This window comes from Leguminivora glycinivorella, chromosome 8 (assembly GCF_023078275.1).
Source record: "Leguminivora glycinivorella isolate SPB_JAAS2020 chromosome 8, LegGlyc_1.1, whole genome shotgun sequence".
Lineage (NCBI taxonomy): Eukaryota > Metazoa > Arthropoda > Insecta > Lepidoptera > Tortricidae > Leguminivora > Leguminivora glycinivorella.
Genome location: NC_062978.1, coordinates 1,930,826 through 1,955,505, shown reverse-complemented (window position 1 = coordinate 1,955,505; position 24,680 = coordinate 1,930,826). Strand labels below are relative to the sequence as shown.

Here is a 24,680-nt window from a genome sequence, read left to right as displayed (position 1 = left end):
TGCTTCGATATTACACCAATGCACCCTGATGGATTAATAGCATATCCGGTCATATTCAGGACAGGTTCCGTAGTTACCTAAATACTCAGCCGTTACAATAGACCATTTTTATTTTTATAACTAGGTGGGTTCTTTCTTTAGATGAGACTTTTAATGAGCAAAGCTCTTTGCAGCATTTTCGTCATTTTAATTAGAAGTGATGGTTTTTATAAAATTAACCTACTGATATCAAAATAGAGCATAACTCTGTAGCTGGATCTTTTTGGCAGCAAGATCTAATAACGCTAAGAAAATATTTTAATTTTCAGAAAAACTAAGTACCTATCCAGAACGTAACATGTTAATGTATGCGTAATTGGGTATCCTGCGTTTAGTTTCATAATTTATAATTCGATCATGTCAGTCAGATGAGCGAACGGACAGACGGACGGACAGCGGAGGCTGGGGTCCAGACGAAGGGTGCCAACAGTGTTGGATAATCATGATCAATAAAACGATAGAAATCAGTATTTAATCTTTATATATTGCTTATCAATATAGAATAACAAAGAGTACGTTCCTTCAAATAAGGAACCACACATTGACATTGGATTAAAAATGCTAGTAAATGCAACAGACAAGTATAACAGAGGCATTGCGCTATCACAAACATGCATTCCATTATCGATAAGCCAATTTAAAGTTCAGATCTATCAAAAACTACAAAATTGTTCAAAATACTATAAATTTCAATATCATTTAAAAATCTCATTATAGGCTAATTAGGTACTACAATATTAAGTACATTATGCTTTAATTTTGTAACTAATATTTATAAATTTAGACATATTTACAATGTTGGTCCACAAGCTTCGCTGTGAAAGCGCAAATGTATCAATTGAGCATCGTAATCTACAAGTCCAACCGCGGTATGACGACCTTCCTTAACAACATAACAATCGACACATTAAATAAGTCAGTACACATCACAATAGATAAACTCTCGCACACACTCACAGCACGAACTCTAACCGATCTATACTTTAATTTAAATAATATAAATATTTTCTAGAAATGCAATTATACTCGGTACGACATTGTGCTTCGCACGGGAAGTCACTTTCAAATCAAAATTCCGTCTTCAATAATAAGTACAAAGAACAAACATAACACTTTATAGGTACATACTCGTAAAACTTGTGACATAATTTGTGTTAATGTTTTCAAAGATAATTAGAAGCTAGTATCACTAAAACGAGGAAAGAGATTCCTTATTGTGGAATTATTCATCTAAAATCATGCCGATTTAAGACGTCTACATGAAGCGGACAAGAGGTGTCATCCGGTTCATACCTGCTTCATTTCAATTCAGCGTCGCTCGCATTAGCACCATACAATAATCTTCCCTTTGCTTTCCATGGCTGATTTGAAATGAAACTTACAATCAATTTTTCATATAAAAATTCGTAAATGACTAAAATAATACTACGATTTAAACTAAATTACACGTAAACGTATATCTAATCCCGTACCATCACCAAAGATTGCACATAATACCCGATACTTAAATTTTTTAATTGCAGTCATGCCTGGGCTGTTGGCGTTCTCTTGACTGTTAAAAATTTAGGTATTTTTTGGGAACAGATTTTGATTTCCCGGTAAGAAAGATTACAGAGAGTGCAGTCGTGAGACTGCTTGGAAGACGTTTGATTTAGGTTAGTCAACGTTCGAGTAGTGATAAGGTTAGAGTATAGGATGTGAGGACAAAGCTGCCGGCGGCTCGATGGAGCGCAGCCCCTATATGCGACGGAGGCTGCTTCCGACCAGGCGACCCGTCTGCATGTATGTTGTCCTTCACATAAAAAAAAGTCAATTGAGCTATACAAACACTGGGATCTAATAAAATTCAGCTAAAAAGGGACGGAATAAATTCGTAAAATACCTTTCAGTCATGCATATAACTCGAATGGTATAGTTATTGGAACACGATGTTTTGCCAGTTGCTACAGGCGGTTATAAAAAATTTAGTGTAAGACCTGCTTACGCTCATACTGGGCGTGCAACGGGTCGCTGCGTGCGGCGTGCTTGTCAAACAATTGAAGCTCACACAAGTGTTCTGAGTCAACGCACGCTCGCCCGCTCCGCTGCACGCTCCCGCTGCAGGCTTTACACAGATTTAGATTTAATTGTGGACTGGCATAGGGAGCTGTCCTAAGAGTTGGTTGGCGAAAGTAGCATTGGTGAACTTAAAGTGCCTTTTGTCGTAGAACTTGAGCAGCGCGGGCGAGTAGGGGTGCTGCTTCTTGAGGTGCATGTAGTGCTCCTCCGGCTCCGACGTCGTGTGACCGCACTCCTCGCACACGTACATCTGGAATTAATAAATAAATATTACAGGACATTCTTACACAGATTGACTAAGCCCTAATAAATATTATAGTACCCAGACATTCTTACATTTGACGATTGACTAAGCCCTATGGTAAGCTTCGAAGAAGGCTTGTGTTGTTCCTGAGTCATGGAGTATGTATATAAGTATATAACGTTGCTATACCCACAACACAATATCTGTGTAAGAATGTCCTACAATACAATATATATATATGTATATGCATGGAAAACACCCATGACTCGGGAACAAATATCTGTGCTCATCACACAAACATATGTCCATACCAGGATTCGGGTTCGCAGGCAAGTCACTAACCACTAAGCCAGACAGGTCATCAAAATACAATAAAATATACAATGTGTAAGAAACAAGTCAAAACTTGCTACTGGAGTTATTTGGGGAAGTATCTCAGTTTTGCAATTTATTATTATTGTATTAAAATCTTCTTCTTTCTAGCGTTATCCCGGCACTTTGCATAGGGCCCTGGGATCTACCTTTGTATAGGTATCATATTTAAGTTCAAAAGAATTAACAGTTAAAAAGCGTTTGAATATTGCCTAACATAATTTTTCATTCGCTATTTAGATAGTGAAATAAATACAATATCTTACCTTAGTTCTCCGCTCCTTGTACGCATATGTGTGTTGAACTCCGTGCACCTTCAAGCAATGAGATTCTAGTGAGCATCTTTGGGTAAACGATTTCTCGCAGAGATTGCACTTGTAGGGTCTGACTCCAGTGTGTGTCCGCGTGTGGCGTTTCAGATCAAAGGTGTCGTTGAATCCTTTGCCACAGAATGTACACAAGTATCGCTTGACATCGGAGTGGCATTTCATATGTCGGTTCAGAAGCCTTTGCAAGCTGAAGTTCTTTGAGCAGACTCTGCACACGAACTTGGTCGGGTCGTCTTCACTGACTAATACTTGTTTGTTTTTCTCCTCCTCTCGTTGTCTTGCGTTCGCTTCTGTGGCCAAGGGGTTCTTTACACCGTGGCCGCCGTTGATGAATTCTAAGGGAAGCTCGGCCGGTAGACCCAACTAGAAAAGAGATAATAAGATGTCCATTATTTTTTTTATTTTCAGGATAAGGACAGCTCAGTCTATTATGATGTATGACGTGGTTTGCATTAAAGACGTTAAGAGGAACTTTTTGTTCATTATTAAATTATGCAGCTGAGCTAAATCAATAGAAGCTGTCCAAAAAAGAAATTTCAAAATTATTTTGCAATAAGATAAAGCATAAATTGATTCAGGCTCAGCATAATATAACAATGATTTTCATTATCAAACTTCGATGTCGTCTTTCTTTTATAAACATAGAGAGCGACATTGAAGGAGAAAAACGAATCAAAGCTTCGCCTTAAAATCAAGTAATGCTTACCCTGTGTTGCAAGATTTGGACTTTGGAGTCAGAGCCTTTCTTGAGACTTACAGCGGCGGCGGGGCTGAGCGCGGAGGTGTCGGCGTGCGGGCTGCCGTCCAGCGAGCTGTTGCCGCCCGGCGAGGGCAGCGACACGCCCGTCGGAGAGTCCAGCTCCAGCGGGTGGCTGAACGGGAACCCGGGCGACGACATCATCTGCTGCCGCTGCTGCAACTGAACATGGATCTGCAGTTGCTGCATTTGACCTTCGCTGTGTTGCAAAAGTGCCGGGTTCAGTTGCATCAACAAGTCCGGCCGATCCTTAGCGAAGTTATACGACGAACCCGCTTCTTGGCTAGCGAATGCCAAATAGTTATTCGCCTTTTCATAATACTGTCTACTTAATGTAACTTGCTCCGCTAGTGATTCGATGTCTACAGACGCTGGCGAGATTGATGACGATTCTCGCAGATCCGAGTCGGTGATAGGTTCTACATGATTATTTAACAGGTTTTCAAAGTCTTCTGTCGAATCCGACAAGTTGCCCAGAATACCTTCGTTCGATCCGGGAAAGGTTAATGTGTTTGTAAAGTGGTACGTATCTATGACGTCGTCTCCCATATCGACTACCATTGAGTCATCGAAATTACTTCCGTAGTTACCCATTGCGCCCAAATTTTCCATTTTATTCTCATAATCGATGTCTTCGTCTTTTAAAGCTAGTCCATAATTTGCATTTTGCATTAATGAATACTGTTTACTTTGTTCCGGGAAATTTGTTGTGTTCTCATTACTTTCACAGTCCATGTTAAAGCCATTAATCATATTAAATTCGTTTGAGAAGGAACCGTTAGCGTTGTATGAGTTCTGTCCGCCCTTCGTGGACGGGCCCAGTGTTTCATAGAATGGTGGCAGGCTTCCCGTCGGTGGGCTGTTTGGGCCGTAGTTGGATCGTCCATCGCGGCCGTTCCCGCCACTCCCTGAACCCCCGCCAATAGCGCCGCCTCCGCCCGAAGAAGGAGCAGTGCTGCCCCCGCCTGAGCTGAAGTTGGCTGAACCACCACTATTTTGAGATCCACCATTAGAGCCGCCCCCACTGGTGGAGCGCCCGTGACCCGCCGCAGCACTGATTATTCCGGGGATCTTGTTGGCTGGGCAGTTCCTTAGTACTAATGTAGGCCTTGCTAAAATGCCGTTTGCAATTTTAGAACTGCTTGTTCGTCTTTGCTCTCTTATCTTTTTTTCTGTTTCTTCATCTTCTGTTTCCCCGCGCTTCTTTGCAATAACGTAATCAATAGGCTGGTCCTGTTCGGGTTCTGTTGTCGGAAGTGTCGCTGGAATGCTGACATCTATTGAATCTTTTTTGCCATCACGGAATTGTGATTGTGAGGGTGTTCTTTGTATTACTGATACTTTTTGACATGTGATATTGTTATCAATACTGGGAGATGGGGATGTTTCTGGAGACGGCGAGCTTCTGGAAGGGAGCACAACGTACTGGCTTTCTAATGGATCCTTTTCCTCTTTAATTAAAGGTTTGTCATCTTTTTTCTTGTCTTCTACGAGGACTGGTGAATACTGTTTTCGTTCTGCTTGTGTGAGAACGTGACCTCTGTGGCTTCCATAAGGGATGTCGCCGCCCAGAATCGACGATACAAATTTTCTTGGTTCTTTCTTGCCGCGCTCGATGGATCTTTCTCCGAAAACATCACGATCTGGAATGAAAACAGAAACATTTGGTTAATAATGTATGAAGCATTCTACGTTGAATACGACTATATAATTATGAATCTATTTAGTAGATGCAAACATATTTTTCGAATGCATTTAACATGTTAGTATTTCTACATTTAATATAATATGTCCTCGGATTATTAGTAATGTATGCGTGTTGCGTCGGAGGCATGAGACCTCGTTGACGTCACTGGTATGTGCCTCCATAACGGTAACATCGCCTCCGCATACACACCCACTGGTGTATGTGTGTGTGTCGCTTATTGTAATTGGCGCGTCAGTGACAAATCCAATCTCGACCTAAATCTGCCAGCCATTGACGCCAGACCTGGCTATTCAGCCGCTGTCGCTACTTCCTGTTACTCACTATAGTTTTGTGCACAAATATCTAACATCGCATATTTAAACACCAAATAATGTACAATAGTATAATTTTATGTTATGAGCGTCATGTAGCGTAATCGTATATTTCTCTACACAATCCCGAATTCTGGTAAAGATACTTATTTGCGTGATAACATAAATTAAATATAACAAGGTACTTATTTGCGAAAGTGATAAGCATGGGATATGGGTATATTTTGTTCTTGAGTCATTCATTAGATGTTGTTCTGTGTTTATGTACGTACCTATTCATCTACACAAGTATGTGTACTATCAGCTGCAAAAGTGCATGGCTAATTTATTAACGAATTCATTCATAATTTATTATTACAATCGCCTAGTAGTCCTAGTTCAAGTTTTTTCTAATTTGGGACAAGTTCGATCTGTGTAAAATGTCCGTAATTCTTAAAAGAAGTTACTTAATACTATAGACTCCGGTTACAACGACGCTCAAGGAACAGCCGATATTACGTCGTACTAACCGGATGTCGTACAAAACCAATTTAATTTCTTTTAATTAAAAATAATATCTACATCTTTATTACTAAAACATTTCAATCAATAGGTTTATTTACGGGGTATTATTATCATAGTATTAATACCTTATTTTATTGTGACTAGTTTAGTTAGAAAAAGTCATTTTTAGTATGCGTGCTTGCTCATCATTTGTAAGTAAAGCTAGTTTATACGCAATCTAAAAATACAAATTGGGTTCTATTTAGCTTATAAGATTAGACCCGAGGCGAACAAATTGTTAAAATTTTAAAAGCAATACTCCAAAAAGTTACATGGCCACAATGTAATCTTGCTACTTGTTGTAGGCAAGACAGGGGGCCGTGCTCGGGTGGAAGTAGCTTTGTTTTCTCAATTTACTAGTAAAACTAAAAACGTTGTCGCTCGTCGTTGCAACCGGACTTGACGGACGGATTACTTAATACTAGAAAATAACCCAGAGCTTCAATCAAATCGCCTACCTCAATAGACTGCCTCGGAGAAACAAAAGTCACTTGAAACAATAATTGCGCTTACTTAATGAATTTCTAAAAAGAGATTTGTAGCAAAAATGTACCAGTGAAAGTCCCAAGGTTGTTAAACGAGTTCCCTTGCCCTTTCTCGGCTTTTGTTGATTCAAGGACGAATCCTGCATTGTTGGGTCTCTTTTTTGTGTGTAGCCCGTAATTGTATGCGTCTAGGCAGCGAGGCGTGACGGGTCCCGAGCATAGCGTACCATATTTTTGTTGCGCGATATTCCAGCAAAGGACGCTTTGTGAAGACACGGCCAAGGTTTATAGCGGCACTTAAGGCACGAATGCGCATGTAAATATGGTATGTTTGTTGAAATATGCGTCTCGGGACGAGTGGACGGTTTCTCGGAAACTGTTGACAGTCGTTTTAAGATGATCGGAATCAACAAAATGGAAGTTGTTACTGAAGGACTATTTAAAGCCTGACTAGATATAAATGACTATTGTCAAGAGGTCGCTGTTATTCTGATGTAGGGTGTCAGTTCAGTCTAGTATGAAGAAAATAGTTCTAATGAAATTCCGCAACATGGCGCTGTAGTCGTACATTTCTGGTCATGCTTTTTTTATTATGAAATATTCTGTATGTAATCCATACTAATATTATAAATGGGAAAGTGTGTGTCTGTTTGTTTGTCAGTCTTTCACGGTAAAACGGAACGACGAATTGACGTGATTTTTTAAGTGGAGATAGTTGATGGAGAGTGACTTAGGCTACTTTTTGTCTCTTTCTAATGCGAGCGAAGCCGCTTGCAAAAGCTAGTATTTTAATAATTAAGGGCCTAAATGAAAGTTTATTTGATAACTAAATATGCATTGTAATTTTTGAGGACAATTTTTGTATAGTTCTTTTTTCTGTTTATCTAACTTATTAAAAGTAGGTACTTGATATCACATTGCTTAATACTTACTACGCATACAAATAATGTAATAAAATCTATCTACTTCTACTGACTGTAGATAAATACCTGCATGCAAGTATAGGTTGGCGAGCAAAAAAAAACGTCCCGCCGAAGACCGAGACAGGTTTGGAATATAAAATTCACTTCAAAAGGAGTGGAATGCTGTATACATTATTTATGGTTATACGCCTTTTGGGATTTGAGATGCTAATGTGGACAACTGGGTACCTAGCCAAAGTTACAAACGCTTACGCTTATCGTAGCTAATCCTATAAGCTCTTCTGTAGTGGCGCGACAGAGCCAGATTGCGTTTCGATCGCCACCTAGCGTCAATGATTGTCACTTTGGCTAGGCCGGGTGGATGTTAGAGTGAGTTAGATTTATGGAAACCGTTCTTAAAAGATAAATATGTTTGTGTATTGTGATGTACGCTATATATGGTATGAATCGTGTCATTTAAGATGACGCGTAAAGTAGAAAATGTTAAGCTATAGTAGCATGATAATATGAACTAAGACACGCGTCCTTATCGATCACATCACCTATTCACCGATTGAATTCTTAGAAAAGGTCCAAATAAGTTAATACTAAAGTTACTAATAAAAGTAATTTCATCAAAATTAAATTAATTAACTGTTCAATACCGACATTAATTAATTAATATTTTTAATGATTGCCCCTGAGGATTGAATATTTAAACGCATGGACCATTCCACCTACCTGACTACCTTAATCGTTTGACGAACCTGTTAATAAATACCTACCTATTTGCTTTGCGGTTTGCGGAACATTATCGACGGTTTCGGCAATAGATATTTTTAATTCTTCATTATTAATGCCTCGTAGTTAAATATTACCTTGGCGTGAATATTTGACCCTCTCTTTATTGTAGCATAAAAAGTCTTATGTCAGTTTCTTCTTGTTTCATCCTGCCACAGTTTGCATAATATTGACTTTTGAAGTCATAATGAACAACTTTTATTATGGGACCAATACTGAAATGCGAAAAAAAAATAACTGACGTGACCACTTATTTCTACGGAAAAGCCAAAATTTTTTTCAGCATTGGTTCTGTAATAAAAGTTGTTCCTTATGATTTCAAAAGTCACTCTGCAAAAGTGCTATGGTCGGTGGTCGTTTTCAACAAACGTAGACAAACACGTGAGTATAGTTTTATTATACCGTTCGACTACATTAATTTGCGGTGTATATCTTAGCGTAAAATCCTGTTTATTTCACCCTGTGCTATCTATAAGTAATAAAATAATCGAGACTTATTTTTGTTTTTAATAAGACGTAAGAGTTGAAATGTAACGGGTTATCTTCTACTATGTATCGTATATATTTACGTACGTGTACCTAATAATTCTTTACATCATCAAACATTACGCATTCAGGCCGTGTTATGGTAACCTTATCACGTATTTGTATGCGTCGTTTTCGTTTGCCTCGTAGCTCGAACGGGGCCGAGAGTCGGTATATCGGATCATTATTTTTTCGTTGACAATGATCACAAAATCAATCATATAATTTAATTAGCTATAGTCTGGTCAAAAAGAGTAGTAATGAAAAACTGACAACAATGTAAACTCTGTATTTAAAAACGTAAACAAATTATTGGTAAATTTTTGGGTAAGTAGTTACAAATTTACAATTTACAATATTTGTCGGTTAACCAACCAAATACAAAACCTAGTAGCTCTGTCACTGAGCGAGCTGTCTTTAAACCTTCTTATTTGGCCGTGTAATGATTTCATTTATCCTCAATTTTATGATTACCTAAAGATTCTAGCTGTAGGGATTAAAGATGATGCTGCCACTTTTTAATTTCCTCTCTTTTTTGTCAGGCGGTATTTTTAATTTACATATACATATTTTACCTACAAAAGACCTAAGTGGGTATATTACCAACAAAGAGCGAGTGATAAGTGCCGTCATCCTGCATTCTACGCTAACCGTCAGCCATCTTAGGCAGTTATTAGCACACTCTGAACTTCTTTGTTAATCATTCTCAGTATGGCGAAGCGTGACGTACATTCCTTTAATCTATTTCAAGTTGTGCGGTTTTTTATTCTAAAACGGTAAGTCAAGGCCCGGTAATTGCCATGACCATATCTATTAGTACCTACGGTTTCCTGCTGAGGGCGACCTTCGCAGTGCTCGTTATTTGCCTATTACACACAGCCTTCCTTGCAACACTTTTGGCAATAATTAGTACATCTCAGTTAGGTTCATATGAGAAATCGGGCTGTGAGGAAATTAGGAACAATTTTTAGATAAGCGCTCTGTCAGAAGTGTTTTTTGATCATTGTCAATTTGAAAACGTGTTTTTACCGAGAACTTCAATGAAATTTGAATTACGTGCATAATTGTTCAGATAATAATTTACTCATTAGTGCCGTTTTGCTCAATACTTGATTGTAGCCTCAAAACATTCTGATACCATTATATTGGCGTTAAAGGCGTTCGTTGCTAGTAATTATCCAGACATTAATCACTAACAAAATGTTATTCTAATAGTTACGTCAAAATGATTAATTGCGACCTGTCTGTCTGTACAGCACAATGTTACAATTAAAATTCAGAGCATAAAGCACTTTCGGCCAAAACCTTCGAGGGCGTCACGTTTTTCTCAAGAATGTTCAATTGTCGAATATGAATCATAATATTTTTTGCCAAGATAAATTTACGAGTTTTACTAAGTAACTAGCTGTAAAATTATGTTTTAAATGCGCTGTTTTCATGAATACAAACATATGTATTCATCTGTAGACGAACAATGAAGAGGCAGTAAAACTAGCCCGGGGCAGTCTTGTAGCGAGCCGACTAGCCGCCGGACTAGCATGTCCTTGCGCCGAGGTTATTGGACGCTGTTAGCATTTAACGCATTAAATAAAACATAAAACAGCTATGAAGACCCGCTCCGGCGGCGGGTAAATAAAATTCCGTTGGAGCCTTTTTTCCATAAGTACCGATAGCAGTACCGTCCGAGGATCGCTCCGAGACGAAAGGTCGTCCCGAAGGACATTTTTTGTCGAGTTTTATAGTGCCCTGGTTTCGGTCACATGTGTGGACTGTTACCAGATGTGGAGTCCACACGTGGCGTTGAAATTGCCTGTGCGAAATGTTGTGTAATGCAGCCATGAGTTTATGCCAATTTACAGTTGGGAGTTAGCGGAAAATTATGTATGTTTCCTTTAGTGTAATTTATGCTGTAACACGAGTCTGACATTGAAAGAACAAAAGGCTTAAATTTACAACAAAATTGGTTAGACCGTCGCATGCGCCGGTCGGCCGGACGGCTCAACCTACGCCGCCTATGGAGCATGGATACAAGCTCCTGAGCAGTAAAAAGTTAGAATTGTATACCGTCTTAAATGAACGGTCGCAAAAACTGTTAAACACCTCTATTATTATTTTGTTCACGACGTGAATCACAACCAGATTTGGCCAGGGTTAATAACCCAAATGTGTTTAGCGAATGTTCAAGGTTAGCTGCCGAATTTGACTAATAGAAAAAAACCCGCCTACAAGGAGGCCTTCGGTTTGTTGTTCGCCACTCCATGGAGGAAACTTGAATTTTATTACCTACTGCTTTATCCGTTAAAGACCGTTACCGTTATTCAAATTTTGGGATGGCGGACAACAAAAACTGTGTTACCTTAGTGGTTTATGGGAAATGTTAAATACATTTACCCTCCCGACCGGATTGATTCAGTTAGTTTTTTTATTATACTTATCCTATAACAGCCGCTAATAATACACTGTTATTATGCATACAGATGTAGTGCAAAAAGATTTTACTTCATATTCTTACAGAAATATACGAACATGTTGTACTATGTATTTCAGTCAGTCTGAGTACAAGACGTACTGACACTGTCTTAACCGAACTAGTATGACAAATACGATCGTTTCCGTAAAAATACGAAGGAAAGGCTTTCCGCACTACATCTGTAAGCCCTGTACGATTTATCTCCGTCTACAAATATATTCCTAATTACCTAAATAATCATTTTTCGGCACCAAAACATACATAAATCTGCTACATCTACCCGGATGTAAAGAACTGACTACAAAGACTGATCTCGTAAAGCGTAGGTAATTGTGCGTACAGACAGCGTACCGTGGGCGGTCTCTTTAAGGTTGCAATGGAGCCCAAATTGCTCCAAAATACACGAAATGATTATCTTTTTAAGCACGACAATGGCAGAGATGACCTTACGTTCGCGACGTGGAAGCATGTAGGCTCTGTTGTATTTTATTCTGCAATATTCCATTTAAAATATACCATTCGTCTTACCAACATTTTCTTTTTAGTTGATGAACCGAAAGTTTTAGACTTCATTTTGAATAGATAAAGCTATGTTGTTGATGGTCCTTAATGGTGTCCGATAACAAAGCTTTTTGTTCCAATATATATAGGTACATATCAATAATCACTGAGCTACTTACATTACCGAGGTGTGTAATCAACATAACAGTGTATTAGTGCCATACTGTGTGTATTGTGATGTGACTGTTCTGAAGGCAGGTTTATTTATATACTAGATTGGTCCATTTTTCAAAAGAATTTCAGTCTCCCGTTGTTAAAGACGTGATCTAATCAATAATCATACATTTTATAATGTAAGTGCTTGAATATCCCGTTGGAATATTATGGCTCGATCAGTAATAGTGAAGTTGCAGTAGATCCCGTTAGCGTTAGTGACGAAGCACGGTAAACCGCAAAAGTTGCGTTCTGGATGATTTTATAATATCAATCACGAGACCATCGCGTTTTATTGTTTCCGCAATTTGTCCCCCCCCCCCATCTCCCCCCTCCTCAACCAACCCGCCAGATCAGCAACTGACAACATGATAATGACATCGCTCATACTGTTATTATTGATGTGTATGTCCTCTTTATGTATTTGTTTAGAACACTTTAGCAACCTTTGTATCTACCTTTTCAAGTCGGCAAATAGATGAGCTGCACTTGACCAAAATGGCATGGCGATTATAGGATTTATGTCAGAACCGTGATGCCTTGAGATCATTATTTCAAAAACGTTTTGTGAACTACCTACATAAAGATTTCGCAAACGTTTTTTAAGATACCGCACTTCCGCACTATAAAACTACGCGTAATAAAATATTACCGTGAGTCAACTTAGATCATAATGACTGTTATATCTTTGATGTTTGCATAATTACGGTGGCTTTGCTAATGGTTTAAGATACGTTATTAGATGTTTCTACCCTCATACGTTATTTATTTGTGATAAGGAAGAAATGATAGATAATCTGTGACACTTTGGTAAAGAAAGAAAGTAAAAAAGTAAAAAAAAAAATGTTTATTTTACGCAATTTCCGTCCGTACGTAATATATCTACTTATCTAGGCAAACTATTTGCAAAATATCATTATAAACTCCTACTCCTACTATAAGGACAAGGCGAGTTGAGCAGATGTGTTGCTTAAACGGGCGAATGGCAATTAACAGCCGGTCCCGCATCTTGGTCCGGGCGGCGGCCGGTTGTTCCTACATCAACCTGCCTTCTAGCAAAAACTAAATACTAGAGCTCCTGGTCGTGACCGTGTTTCGTGTACCCGTAGCCGAATCTCCGTTGCCGTGTTACTCGGCAACGGAGATCCGCTCCGTTTGCTCCGTGTGATTCGGCTACGTGTAATTAAGATACGTAGCTACGTGTACACGGAGATACGTATCTTATTTATACGTAGATCGGATCCAGTCGTGACCGTGACGTTTAGTGTAGATTTTATGCGTGTCACTAAGACCCCCGAATGTAATGCAAGGGGAAAGTTTTTAATCTCAGTTTCCATATTTTTGCATTTTAAATAAAGTTTTAAGATGGATCAAAAATAATAAGATGCAAATATTATGTTGGAGGCAAAAATAATAGACCAGTACAAATTGTAAAAGATGTGTATTATATCAAAAGAATTCGCGTATAATCAACATATAAAAAAATAGGTAAAATTCTAATTTTCATTCACATGACACAGACTATAATTAATCAACTTTTTTTAAACAATCTAACATGTACAGTCAGCGTCTTATAGTTGGTAGTATCCGAAGTAGTCAAATAGTTTGTTATTTTTGCTTTCACTTAACTTCACAAACAATAGGAACACATGGTACTTAACAGGTAAATCCCAAAGCTACTTGAAGGTAATTATTATCAATGGCCCGCACACTATTGTTTGTTATCTTTATCTGCACGTGCAACTATTTCTTAGTATTTTCACCGACGAAAGACGGTTGTCCAGACAGTAATAATATTTATGAACAACAGTGTATATTATTATTTCACTTAAAATACTTTTAAATTGTTGCATTGGTCTACCTGTAGCATTTCTTACTAGGGAGTAAATATTAATTAGAGATATTAATATATTTATTTGGATGGACTTTCATATTCATCGACATCGCCAAGTAGGTACCTAGTACCTACCTGAGGTGCGATTTTTGATTCTCATCGGGTGGCTTATTTCGTACTAAATAGTCATCGGCTGCATACAAAACAAGGCACCGGTGAGATTCAAAAATCCCACCAATACCACCTCTGGTTTTTTTTGTACAAACTCATAATGTCTGGTTATCAGAGAACAGAATAATACCAATATGTAATTACTTAAAAAACATCTGGAATCAAATCAATGCAAAGACCACGAGTATAACACATAATGCGAAGGGTCCGTTCGACACTTACAAGCTCTCTTTCAACAACCGAGCGGAGAGGAGCCGAAGCCGAGATTCGCGGGAACGTAGCCGAATCCAGAAACGGATACGTATCTTTGACGTGACCGTGTAGTACGGGATCTTAGCACCGCCGGTGCTAAGGCTACGTAGCTACGGTTCCGCGTGTAACACGTATATCACAAGCCCTACTAAATACCGACGCAATCGACCTTTACATCGGATGTTGACACTTGAAAGCAAATTTCCTGTAATAAGTTCCCGAATGAAGTATTAGGTATGTTAATAGTTAAACATGTTTCTTTAAGTTTAAATACTGTTAAATATACAAGTGAGTGTTGCAAATGTTTTACAGTTTGTGCAAAAACAACAGTTGTTGTCTGGCGTTTGTGTTTCGCCGCGCCGGATCTTCCCATCATTTAGCTGCGTTATTTTAATTGAGATTTAATTACTGGCTGATGCCGTTGAAATAATACTTCAATGTGATGCTATAATAACTAATATATATATATCTTTATAGTTGTAACATGTATCCTTTATTACTGACTTGATTCTTTTTCAAAATTCATGTATGTAAGTATATTGATAGTACAGCAGTATTGATAAAAAAAAGTTGTGCACTTTACTATTAATAATTTTGAAGTTTCTTATACTGGGTTGCAGGTTTCCTATGCATTTAAAACATCTAGACTAGGTACATCATATTTAAAAACACATCCCATGGTAATTGTTACTTTCATAAATCCTACTCCTAAATCCTAAGGTGAATCCTACATTAATTAAAGACATATTTTTATTCCCAATCCATTGGTATTTTGGTTACACAGCAATCGTAATAAAAAGTAAAAATAAAAAGGCGCTCGCACACAATGGGCCGGCCACAATAGCGCAGGCGGCCACATGGTGAACTGTTTTTTTCTTCGAAGATGCAGATTTTTTACTGTTCGTAAATGGCAAGTGGCATGGTAGCGATAAGCATTGTTGCCAGCATTATAATAGTTTATTGCCAGTAGATTACAGGCTTTACTGGGCTCCTTTTTTAGAGGTAAAACTGTGTATCACTTTGTTGCTGGCAACGTCTGGAGATATCTTTACCTGGTGACTTTACTATGTTTTTTGAGTTTTTGAAATATCTCGACATTTTATGCAGACATGTAAGAAAACATGTAGCTTGACTTGAAATAACTTAATCTTGGCATCTGAGAACATCGTCGTCAAACATATGCTTATTGCTTACCGAAATGTTTGAGGTACATTTCATTGTTTGTTTTAAATTTCAATATTTTAAATCAATAAAGTCTCAGAACACAATATTACGCGGTTAGCGGTAATTAGTTTCAATAGCATTCTAATATTAATGCCCCTGTAATGACTTTGAAACTAGTTAAATTCTTTTGGCGTCATTAAGAATTTAAATATTCTTGACTTGAACGAGTACGAACGTAAGAAATAAATGTAATTTATCATTAAATTTTATAACTTGTCGAATTCATGTTTATATGGGTTGCTTGGGTAGCTTCTTGCACAAAATTTATAGGAATGCTATTATGAGCTAATTAATACTGAATTAGCATTTTATATAATTAAAAGAAGGAACCAGTTAAAAATTACTCCCTCGTTTATACACTCACACTTATCTTTTAAGTTACATTTATGTACAGATTGTACAAATCTCTCTCGCTCTCATTTTGATGATTGTAAAATTTAATTTAAGTATCATGTTTAACATTAAAATGACCGTAAATATAGTACAATACGATATTTCATAAATGATAATATTGAATATTCGTTTGTATAGAAACCCGTTGAAGTCTTTTGTACTGAACACTAAAGATAAAAGACCACCTGTCCTTATTTTATTTCGTTGGTACCTACATTACTTTGCCCGATAAACACGGTAGTATCCAAAATTTAAAAAAAAATATCCATGTATAGGCTACTTTCCTTCTAGTCAAATCAGCTCCTTTTTAAGAACTGTCTAATTAATTTAATTAATACCAGGGGCGGCTCACTCCCCGATCCTTTCGCCGCGCTACAAGTACATGCCGGCGGCCGCGAGTTCGCGGCCCATTCAGTGGCGACGACCTTCGCGCGGCGCAATAGAATTCAATGTCGTCTGCACGCGTGCGGTCCGTTTGTTAATGTAGGTAAGAATTTAGAATGGCGGCGTTTTGTGAACATCAAGGGAGTGAGCCTTCTGTACTTGTACTATTATATATTCTGTGTTAATACTCCCTGACGACGACGCTTGTTGCTGATTTATGGCTGTAACCTCATGACGAAGCCTGCGTTGCGGATAATTGGTTGTAAAATATTTAGTGTTATTTTTGTCCAATAAATATTTTAATATTTTATTAATACTCGAATCGAGTGACGCCACGGTCAAATCATCTGATGCTTTTTTTTTATTTTTATGCCGTTATAAGAAAAGAAAACTTACAATAAAGTTTTGTACTTATCTGCCAAACTGCACAGCAGTTTGTTAGTGATGTCTATTTCGTTCATGGTATGAGATATTTTATTTTAAGGAGAGGCAAGTTCCCTGTTATAAATAATATAATTGTCTTGTTCAAGCCCTTATGAAATTAGTAGTTTTAGCCCCTCGTCTCGACCCCTATGCACTTGCATCACCTTTGTATGTCCCCTCCACAGGTGTCTCGTCACCTGTATTCGCAAGTTTCGTTCATCCCTGCGCCTGCGCTGCGCCCTTTAGATGGTAGAATGTCAAGAGGACGCACCCGGCTCATGATAATACTGCCAATTCAAACTATATTGACTTGGGCATATTGGTTTGAAAAGGGTGACACGTTGCCAATTTTCGATTTCTACTATTTTAAATCAGACAGTACGAATGAAGTCACTTATACTCTTTTAGGTTTTAAAAGAACGTAAACAAATTTGGACATCTTCCAGTAGTTACATTTGTCGGTTAATCAACTAAATACAAAAACAAAAGCTGATCAGTCACTGAGCGACCTGTCTTTAGCCGATATTTGGTTGTGTAATATTTTCATTTACCCTGGGATTAGAGGGTAGATTTTGTTTACATTTATTAAAGTACTTAAAGGTACAGACTATACCTAGATTTTAGAGATGTAATTTCATTTTCTTTCAACCCCTGAGTTACTAAAAGTAGTACTGGAACTAGAACAGTTTATGAAGTTCATAAGTTTAGTAATTTGCGGTTTTCCAATACTAGAATGACTGCGTTAACTCCAAGACCAAAGAAACGATAATTAAAGTATGTATGTCCTTAGATAAATAAGCAAATATGGACCTTCAGTTAACGAAGTAGCGTACTCTACGCAAGGTCAAATTTGTTTCTTTGTTATTTAATTAAGTTAACTATGGTGTTAAATACTTGGTTCGTTTATAGTTATGATATGAGAGGTTATAGTTACGTAACTACAAAGTAGTTTAATTTGAAGTGCGGTCTAATTCAAACTTTATTTGTTTGACAAAAACTAGCTCCGGATACGATATGGTTCAGATCTAATTGTTCCCGTATATTAAAGTTCGAATTAGGTTGTAATAGTTTATTTTAAGGCGGTTTAAGTATGAATTTAATTTATATTATAACATGTTTTGATTTGCTAACTGTTACGTGTCCATGCTAACTAAATCAGCAAGAGTCACCTCATGCAATTGACGAAGACATGAATGAATAGCCAGCCAATAGATATCGTACGTGTATAAAGTTAATTAGATTAAAATGGCGGGGATTGTAGCCTAAATACAAAGCGGGTGCACCGGAAGTGCCGCCATTGTCCAGCAATCATTGACACCTCGCATCATCCGGTCAATTCCTGTCTCGTACCGGCAGTGTCGCGTTGGCAGCATTGGGGGCTTTGACTGCTCTTTAATATTTGGAATATTAGGAGGCTATAAAAGCGCTGGTACACTGAGAGAAAATACAACCAGTTTTCATGTTCGTTCAACAAGTTTTTTGGTTAAAATAGCGCCTACGTGCTCTTTGGTTCAAACAACAAGCTACTTGTCATTTGAATCGGCAATATATTTGAATCAACAAGTCGATTTTATAAAAACAACCTGACACATATTGTTTTAAACATACGTTTGGCTGATTCAAACGGATAAACCGCAACAAGTCGAACTTGTTAAATTCACAATGCAAATTTCTCTCAGTGTAGCCTAGCGGTAAGTACGTGCGACTTTCGTTTCGAACCCCGGCTCGACATGAGTTTTTCGGAATTTATGTGCGAAATGTCATTTGATATTTGCCAGTCGCTTTTAGGTGAAGGAAAACATCGTGAGGAAACCGGACTAATTCCAACAAGGTCTAGTTTACCCTTCGGGTTGGAAGGTCAGATGGCAGTCGCTTTCGTAAAAACTAGTGGTAACGCCAAATCTTTGGGTTAGTTGTCAAAGCGGACCCCAGGCTCCCATGAGCCGTGGATAATGCAATGAGGATGATATTAGGAGGCTATAGAAGATAATGCCTAGAGAAAACTAACTGTAGCTGTACCTACGGTATATCTCTATTTTGGAAGAACTGAATATCACCACAAAGCTCTCCAAAATATGCCAGTAGCGAACTCTTAGATTTTTAGGACACATTATGAGATCACCAATACACTATATGGAGAAGTGTATCATCTTGGGACGAATGAATGACAAACGCGCTTGGAATGGGTCGTAACTGTCGTAAGACTCGTAAGAGATGGTCTGACTGTGCGAAGAAGTCTACTGACGGCGGCGACCACATGGCTTATGACCGCATTCAGTGGAGACACGCTACTTGTGATCGCAATTTTCAGCATAGACCGAAGAAGAAGAAGCTCTAGAATAGAATAGAAGAATACCCATGACAACAAACATGATGAACAAAATATTTGTGCTCATAACACAAATAAACGCCCTTACGAAGATTCGGTCATGATACTCATGCTACCATTGGCTTTGGAGACCCTGCAGGCAGGATTATGAGGCCAAACCGGTCCTCATTCGAGTTTTTTTTTTATGGGATAGGAGGCAAACGAGCAGACAGGTCGCCTGATGGTAAGCGATCACCGCCGCCCACGGACACCCGAAACACCAGAGGTGTTGGAGTGCTCCAAAGTTAGTAAACTCTTGAGTTAAGTTTCCGTGTTAAGGGGCTGACAACACCCAATTGCGTAAAATTGATGTTACTTGCGCAGTTTTTTAAGACAAACTATTAGTGTTAGTAAGGCAAGTAAATTATATGTTATTATTCATTATATTTCGAAGAACATAGCCGTACTCGATACACGATTTAATGAAATCGGCTCGATAGAAAAAAATTGCAAAGATTGGTCTCGAGTTCGTCATTAAACGGTTGTTTGTCGTTCAATTATTCACTTAGTTGTCTTTAGTTAATATTATAATAACACATATATACATATCTAAAACACTAACGAAACATTTTCCACAAATAATGCATCTTTCTATTTTATTTTAATATTTTTCTGCACTTTTCGTACCTATCCGCCCTCTTTTAGTGACATCGCGCTCTCACTTACTCCCATACGATTAGACAGTGTACGCTAGCGTCAAGGCCATTGGGTGCTGCCAGCGTCTTAAATGAAGTAAGAAAAGGCATAATTGTCAATCGTTGGACCACTAAAAGCTTTTACACGGTTATCATAAGAGCCTATTATCTTTTTAGGGCAAGTCATTAGTAATGCATCCGTTTGGGATTAGGGTAAGAAATATTTGTACCTGAAGGATAGTTCGGATTATGTATTTGGATCAACAAAAACGTGGTGGTTTATGGTAATTTTAACTTTAGCCAAACAGGACATGATTTCAAGTTCAGGGACTCATACATAATTCAGATTGTAATAAGTATTTGTATTTCCTGTGTGGTGACGGGTTAAGAATTTCACCACCCCCTTTCTTCCCGTGGGTGTCGTAGAAGGCCACTATGGGATATGGGTTAAATTGTGGCGTAGGCGAGAGGCTGGCAACCTGCCACTGCAATGTCACAGTTTCGTTTTCTTTCAACCCCTTATTTGCCAAGAGTGGCACTGAAGCTTTAGTGGTTTCATGTGTTCTGCCTACCCCTTTATGGGATACAGGCGTGATTGTATGTATGTATTTGTATATATAGAATTTGACTGCTATCATAATCACAAGAGACATTATGTCACTTGATTGCTAAGTCAGCAATCACAAGTTATAAACAGAATAGGCCTCCTTAGGTGCCTAAATAATAAAGTGACGTGGGTAGCTGAAATTGCGAATAGATCGCTAAATATTCAAGATCACACGTTAGTTCATCAATAGCGGTCAGTTCATCATCATCCATTTAAAGCTGAGTTTACACTTGCAAGTTTTTGCTGCAAGTTTTGAAACAGAGTTATATGCAAGAAAGAGATGCAGATATTTGCCACTCACTCTTACCCATAGTTGCGTCTCAAAACTTGTCGTCGACTCTTGTCGGTGGAGCAACTTCCATGAGTGTGTGTAGGTAGTTAGGGCTTATTCAGTTTACAAAACTTAAGCATATAAATATCTAAATGACGTTATCAGGATGTTACAAGTACCAAGGTGGTTTGAATGTCGCCAAAAATAGCATCAGTCTTATAGATCACGAAGTGTCAAGTCCCGTGCAAACGATGGCTTAGAATTTTAACATGTCATCGAGAATAAACATGGAACTGAGAAAAAAACCCGACAGTTAAGAGTGAATCATTCGGACCGTTAACGTGCGGAGGCTCGATTGTTTGTGTTCGTCTACGTCAATTTATAATATATAATCAACTGTACATATGTAACATTAACTTATAGTTTATACCTACTCAATTTACATTAGTAACGGTTTTCCTACCATTATGTGAAATAGTTTGTTCCGTTCCGGTGAATGATTTTGGTCTTTAAACCTCATATATTGGACCTGCTGAGGTTAACATTCTAAGAACGAACAAAAAACTTGAATCTTTCAAACCGGCAACAGTTAAATTCTAACTAAATCGACCCACGTACGATGACAATGCCGGATTGGGACGCGCTAATTCGACGCTCAGGTAGTTTCGGTAAAAACACGTTAAGACGGTAGGCAGACGAAATCGAGTAAAAGAGTCTGGGAACTCATTCTTGTTATGAGGCACATACCTAATCTATATAAAAAAAAAAACGTAAGAAAGTAACCCGTCTGAAATCAACATTGAATTAAAATACAATAGCCAGACGGAAGAGGTCAGTGTCAAAAATGATGATAAAGTAACAGTTACGGCTAGGAACTAGCGTCTGATACAAGCATGAATAGAATAATTTAAGACGCTGGCCATATGCAGACAGTCTGGAATGAATGGGTCATTATGTGGGCGTCGAGACTTACCGCCGCAGTCGTCCTTCTTGGAGAGCAGCGCGACGGGCCCGTCGTCCAGCGGCGAGCCGGGACACAGCGCGTCCGCCTTGCTCACCAGCAGCTCCTGCCCCTCCTGCAGGCCCAGCTGCTGGTCGTGCATCCGCTTCTTGATCAGGAATATCTTCGGCATCTTGGCGTTTTATCACTTGCACTCAATCCTTAAATTAGTCAAAATCACTAAGTCTGTAAGTTCACCCCGCCGAAGCGACACAAGTCAGCATCGTACACATTGACCGGTAAGTTTGTTTATTTGGTGGCGCAGCTGTGCGCCGACGCACGTTCGGTACCGTTGGGCGATGCGGGAGGACTGAGCGAGCGCCCGTGCGTGCGGCGCCTGCGACACCGTTGCCCGAACAGGTCCGCCCCCGCCGCCGCCCCCCGCGCGCCGCCGGCCATAAGCACCGCGCTCCATGCCTTCCCGGCCGCGGCCCCGGCCCGGCACCGCTCGCACTTACACAACAGTAAAAGTGCTGTTTTGTGTTAAGATGTTATCCTGTCAACAATAACAATGGCTTTTTTATTTAGGCACCCTTCGAAATTTTCCGACGACCTAATTGTTGTGTAGCCTTAATCTACCTGTATTTTCCACAAGGAAATACCTAAATCAATGTTTTATTGACATTTATGAAACAGAAGAAATTAATGCATATGTATAAGAAGATCTTGTACAATTCCACGAATATCTTCACTGATTTTCGGCATGGAAATTCAGTCGCAATATCTGTGTCATTGGAGTCACTAATGAATCACCCCGAACCCAAATCCTTGAGAAGTTACTCAATAAGATTATACATATATTATATTCAGACGGATGATGATAAATTTTAGCATAATGATGAGACTGGAAGTGAAGAAAAAGCAATCTGTAATAAATTATACCCGAAGAAGGATAATCTCTTGCATATTTATTACTTGCTTCGTTAAAATATAACATGATTTTAGACCTCACAGAAACAGTCGGCGGCATCCCTTCAATCAACGGTAAGTCTCGCAAGACAATAGGACAAACCTGGGGTTGCAATCAGTCGAAAAGTATTCGAAAAAGGAAACAGTATTACGGGCATAAAGTAGGTAACAATAAATTTTACAGCCCGTATTGTCTGCACGAAGTTTTGACGTCGAAATTATAATCTTTTTGTTTAGTTCATTGCAGGAGAAGCGGCGGTGCCTTTGTTCGGTGCTCACATGTTGGAGGCATGACGCCACGTTTCCAGTGTTTCCACCACTATCTGTAGCCGAAAGGAGCCTTTTCAATACGCGAAGAAATGATGCATCGATTCTTGGAAAAAATATCAGGAGATTAGGTGATAAATATTCCAAATCTCTTTTATGAACCGGCCATTGCAAGCAGTTAAGTGTTAACACTTCCGTAAGCATTGATAGGTATCCGGTACCGGAAAATGATTTTAAAGAAGTATAGTTAACTGTCGGCGATAATATATCTCAAAGAAGGAAAGTATAATACGCGACTAATACGAAAAACTCCAAAAACCTGTTTAAAGAAGTGTGAAATGATTTGTTAAACACAATGTCCCTAGGATAGTTTGTAAGGTTTTCTAGCAAACAGTTAATACAAAACGGTTTTGTGTTTCCACGTGATGTGACGCTTAAAATAGAGATGTAGGATTTGGGATTAAAACTGCACTAATCTGTAAGGGTTTTTACACTCCGTTAAAGCTGTGCTGGGATTTAGATCCGAAGAATTTCGTTGTGTTTGGCAAAATAGAATAAAACGTAAAAACTAGTTTAGTAAACATCAGGTACAGTAACATTATTGATGACGTCGGCAAAGTTAAAGATAGAGGCTATCCACCATAAAAATTGCATGAAATATCTCTTCTTCCTCGGTTCCTTATTCCTGAGAGTCGCGAGTCGCGACCATATGAGGTCGTTATTTTGTGCACCAAAGCTCTTCACCACGGTCTTCTGCAGTCCTAATAATAGGCGCCTGTGTTAATCCCTATCAGGCCTTTTAAAACTGTCCATCCAGCGGGTTGATGACATGAAATATAGAGGAATATTTTTGATAATTCTACAATTTTTTATCATGACTGTTTTGTTACTATAAGAGCTTGTAGGACTACAATCTTAACGGTCAGCTAGCAGACGTAATTTATTGAATTTTTACCATACCAAGTAACACTTTTTTTTTACGAGGGGAAATGCGTTACGCATACCATCCCAGGCGCAGGGACCGGCCTGGGATGGTTATGTGGAGCTCCCATATAGGCTAATGAGACCCATGGTTTACCCACTAAAACCCCTCGATTGCCGCCTCAGGGCTGTAGGACGAGGTCGCAGGCACATTTCGGCACTCCTCCGCAAATACCAACTAACACCTAACCTAACCTACCATAGCAACTAAGTATTAAAAGTTAAAACCAAAACACATTTAAAAATAATTTAAACAGTTCATTATGCGAGGACTTGAATACGTTTATCTATCAAGTTTGCAATCATCTTTATCCTTAGATTCCTGAACATCAAGGTTCAAGACCTACAGAAAAATAAATCTCCCCCATGGGACCATAAATCATTTTTATTCCAAAACGCAACTAACGAGTCCATAAAGTGGCAAGAGGTTGTTTTGAGCAAATAAAATAAAACCGTAATGTGCTACCGAATTGGCTCTGTTTGCTTTTTTAACTTTGGTAAAAAATGAAACGCGTTTTTGCGTGCGTTGGCGCTCAAGCAGATTTTACGAATAAATATACTGAAATAACAACCTGGGAATTAAAATTTCTGCTTCTTAATGTAGGTATCATTAAACTACCGATCCTTTCAATGATGCCATGGAGCTGTATGTTAATTATTTTTAAAGAACGGATGCAAATTCACTACACATTATGAATGAAGA

The 24,680-nt window shown here is 38.6% G+C and overlaps 1 protein-coding gene across 3 annotated transcripts; it reads right to left on the bottom strand.

The window, feature by feature from the left end:
- Positions 1-503: 503 nt before the first annotated feature.
- On the bottom strand, positions 504-22,277 carry LOC125228841 (transcriptional regulator ovo-like). 3 transcript variants are annotated; one of them, XM_048133531.1, is made up of 5 exons: positions 21,794-22,277; positions 3,749-5,442; positions 2,980-3,405; positions 2,235-2,347; positions 504-1,831 (listed from the first exon to the last, which is right to left on the bottom strand). In XM_048133531.1, exons 1-5 carry the CDS (start codon positions 21,951-21,953, stop codon positions 1,777-1,779), a joined length of 2,448 nt encoding a protein of 815 aa, XP_047989488.1. In that variant the 5' UTR covers positions 21,954-22,277; the 3' UTR covers positions 504-1,776. The 3 variants fall into 3 exon arrangements, with proteins under 3 accessions (XP_047989488.1, XP_047989487.1, XP_047989489.1); XM_048133530.1 differs by having other exon boundaries at positions 504-2,347; XM_048133532.1 differs by having other exon boundaries at positions 504-2,347; positions 3,800-5,442; positions 21,794-22,274.
- Positions 22,278-24,680: the final 2,403 nt, after the last annotated feature.

Bases quoted from the DNA above. Each gene is read 5' to 3' on its own strand.
- LOC125228841 (XM_048133530.1), bottom strand. From the start codon at position 21,953: ATGCCGAAGATATTCCTGATCAAGAAGCGGATGCACGACCAGCAGCTG. The intron at 5,443-21,793 runs GTAAGTCTCGAC...TTTTCATTCCAG, and splicing joins CAAGAAGGACGACTGCGGCG to ATCGTGATGTTTTCGGAGAA. The intron at 3,406-3,748 runs GTAAGCATTACT...TCTCTTTTCTAG, and splicing joins TCCAAATCTTGCAACACAGG to TTGGGTCTACCGGCCGAGCT.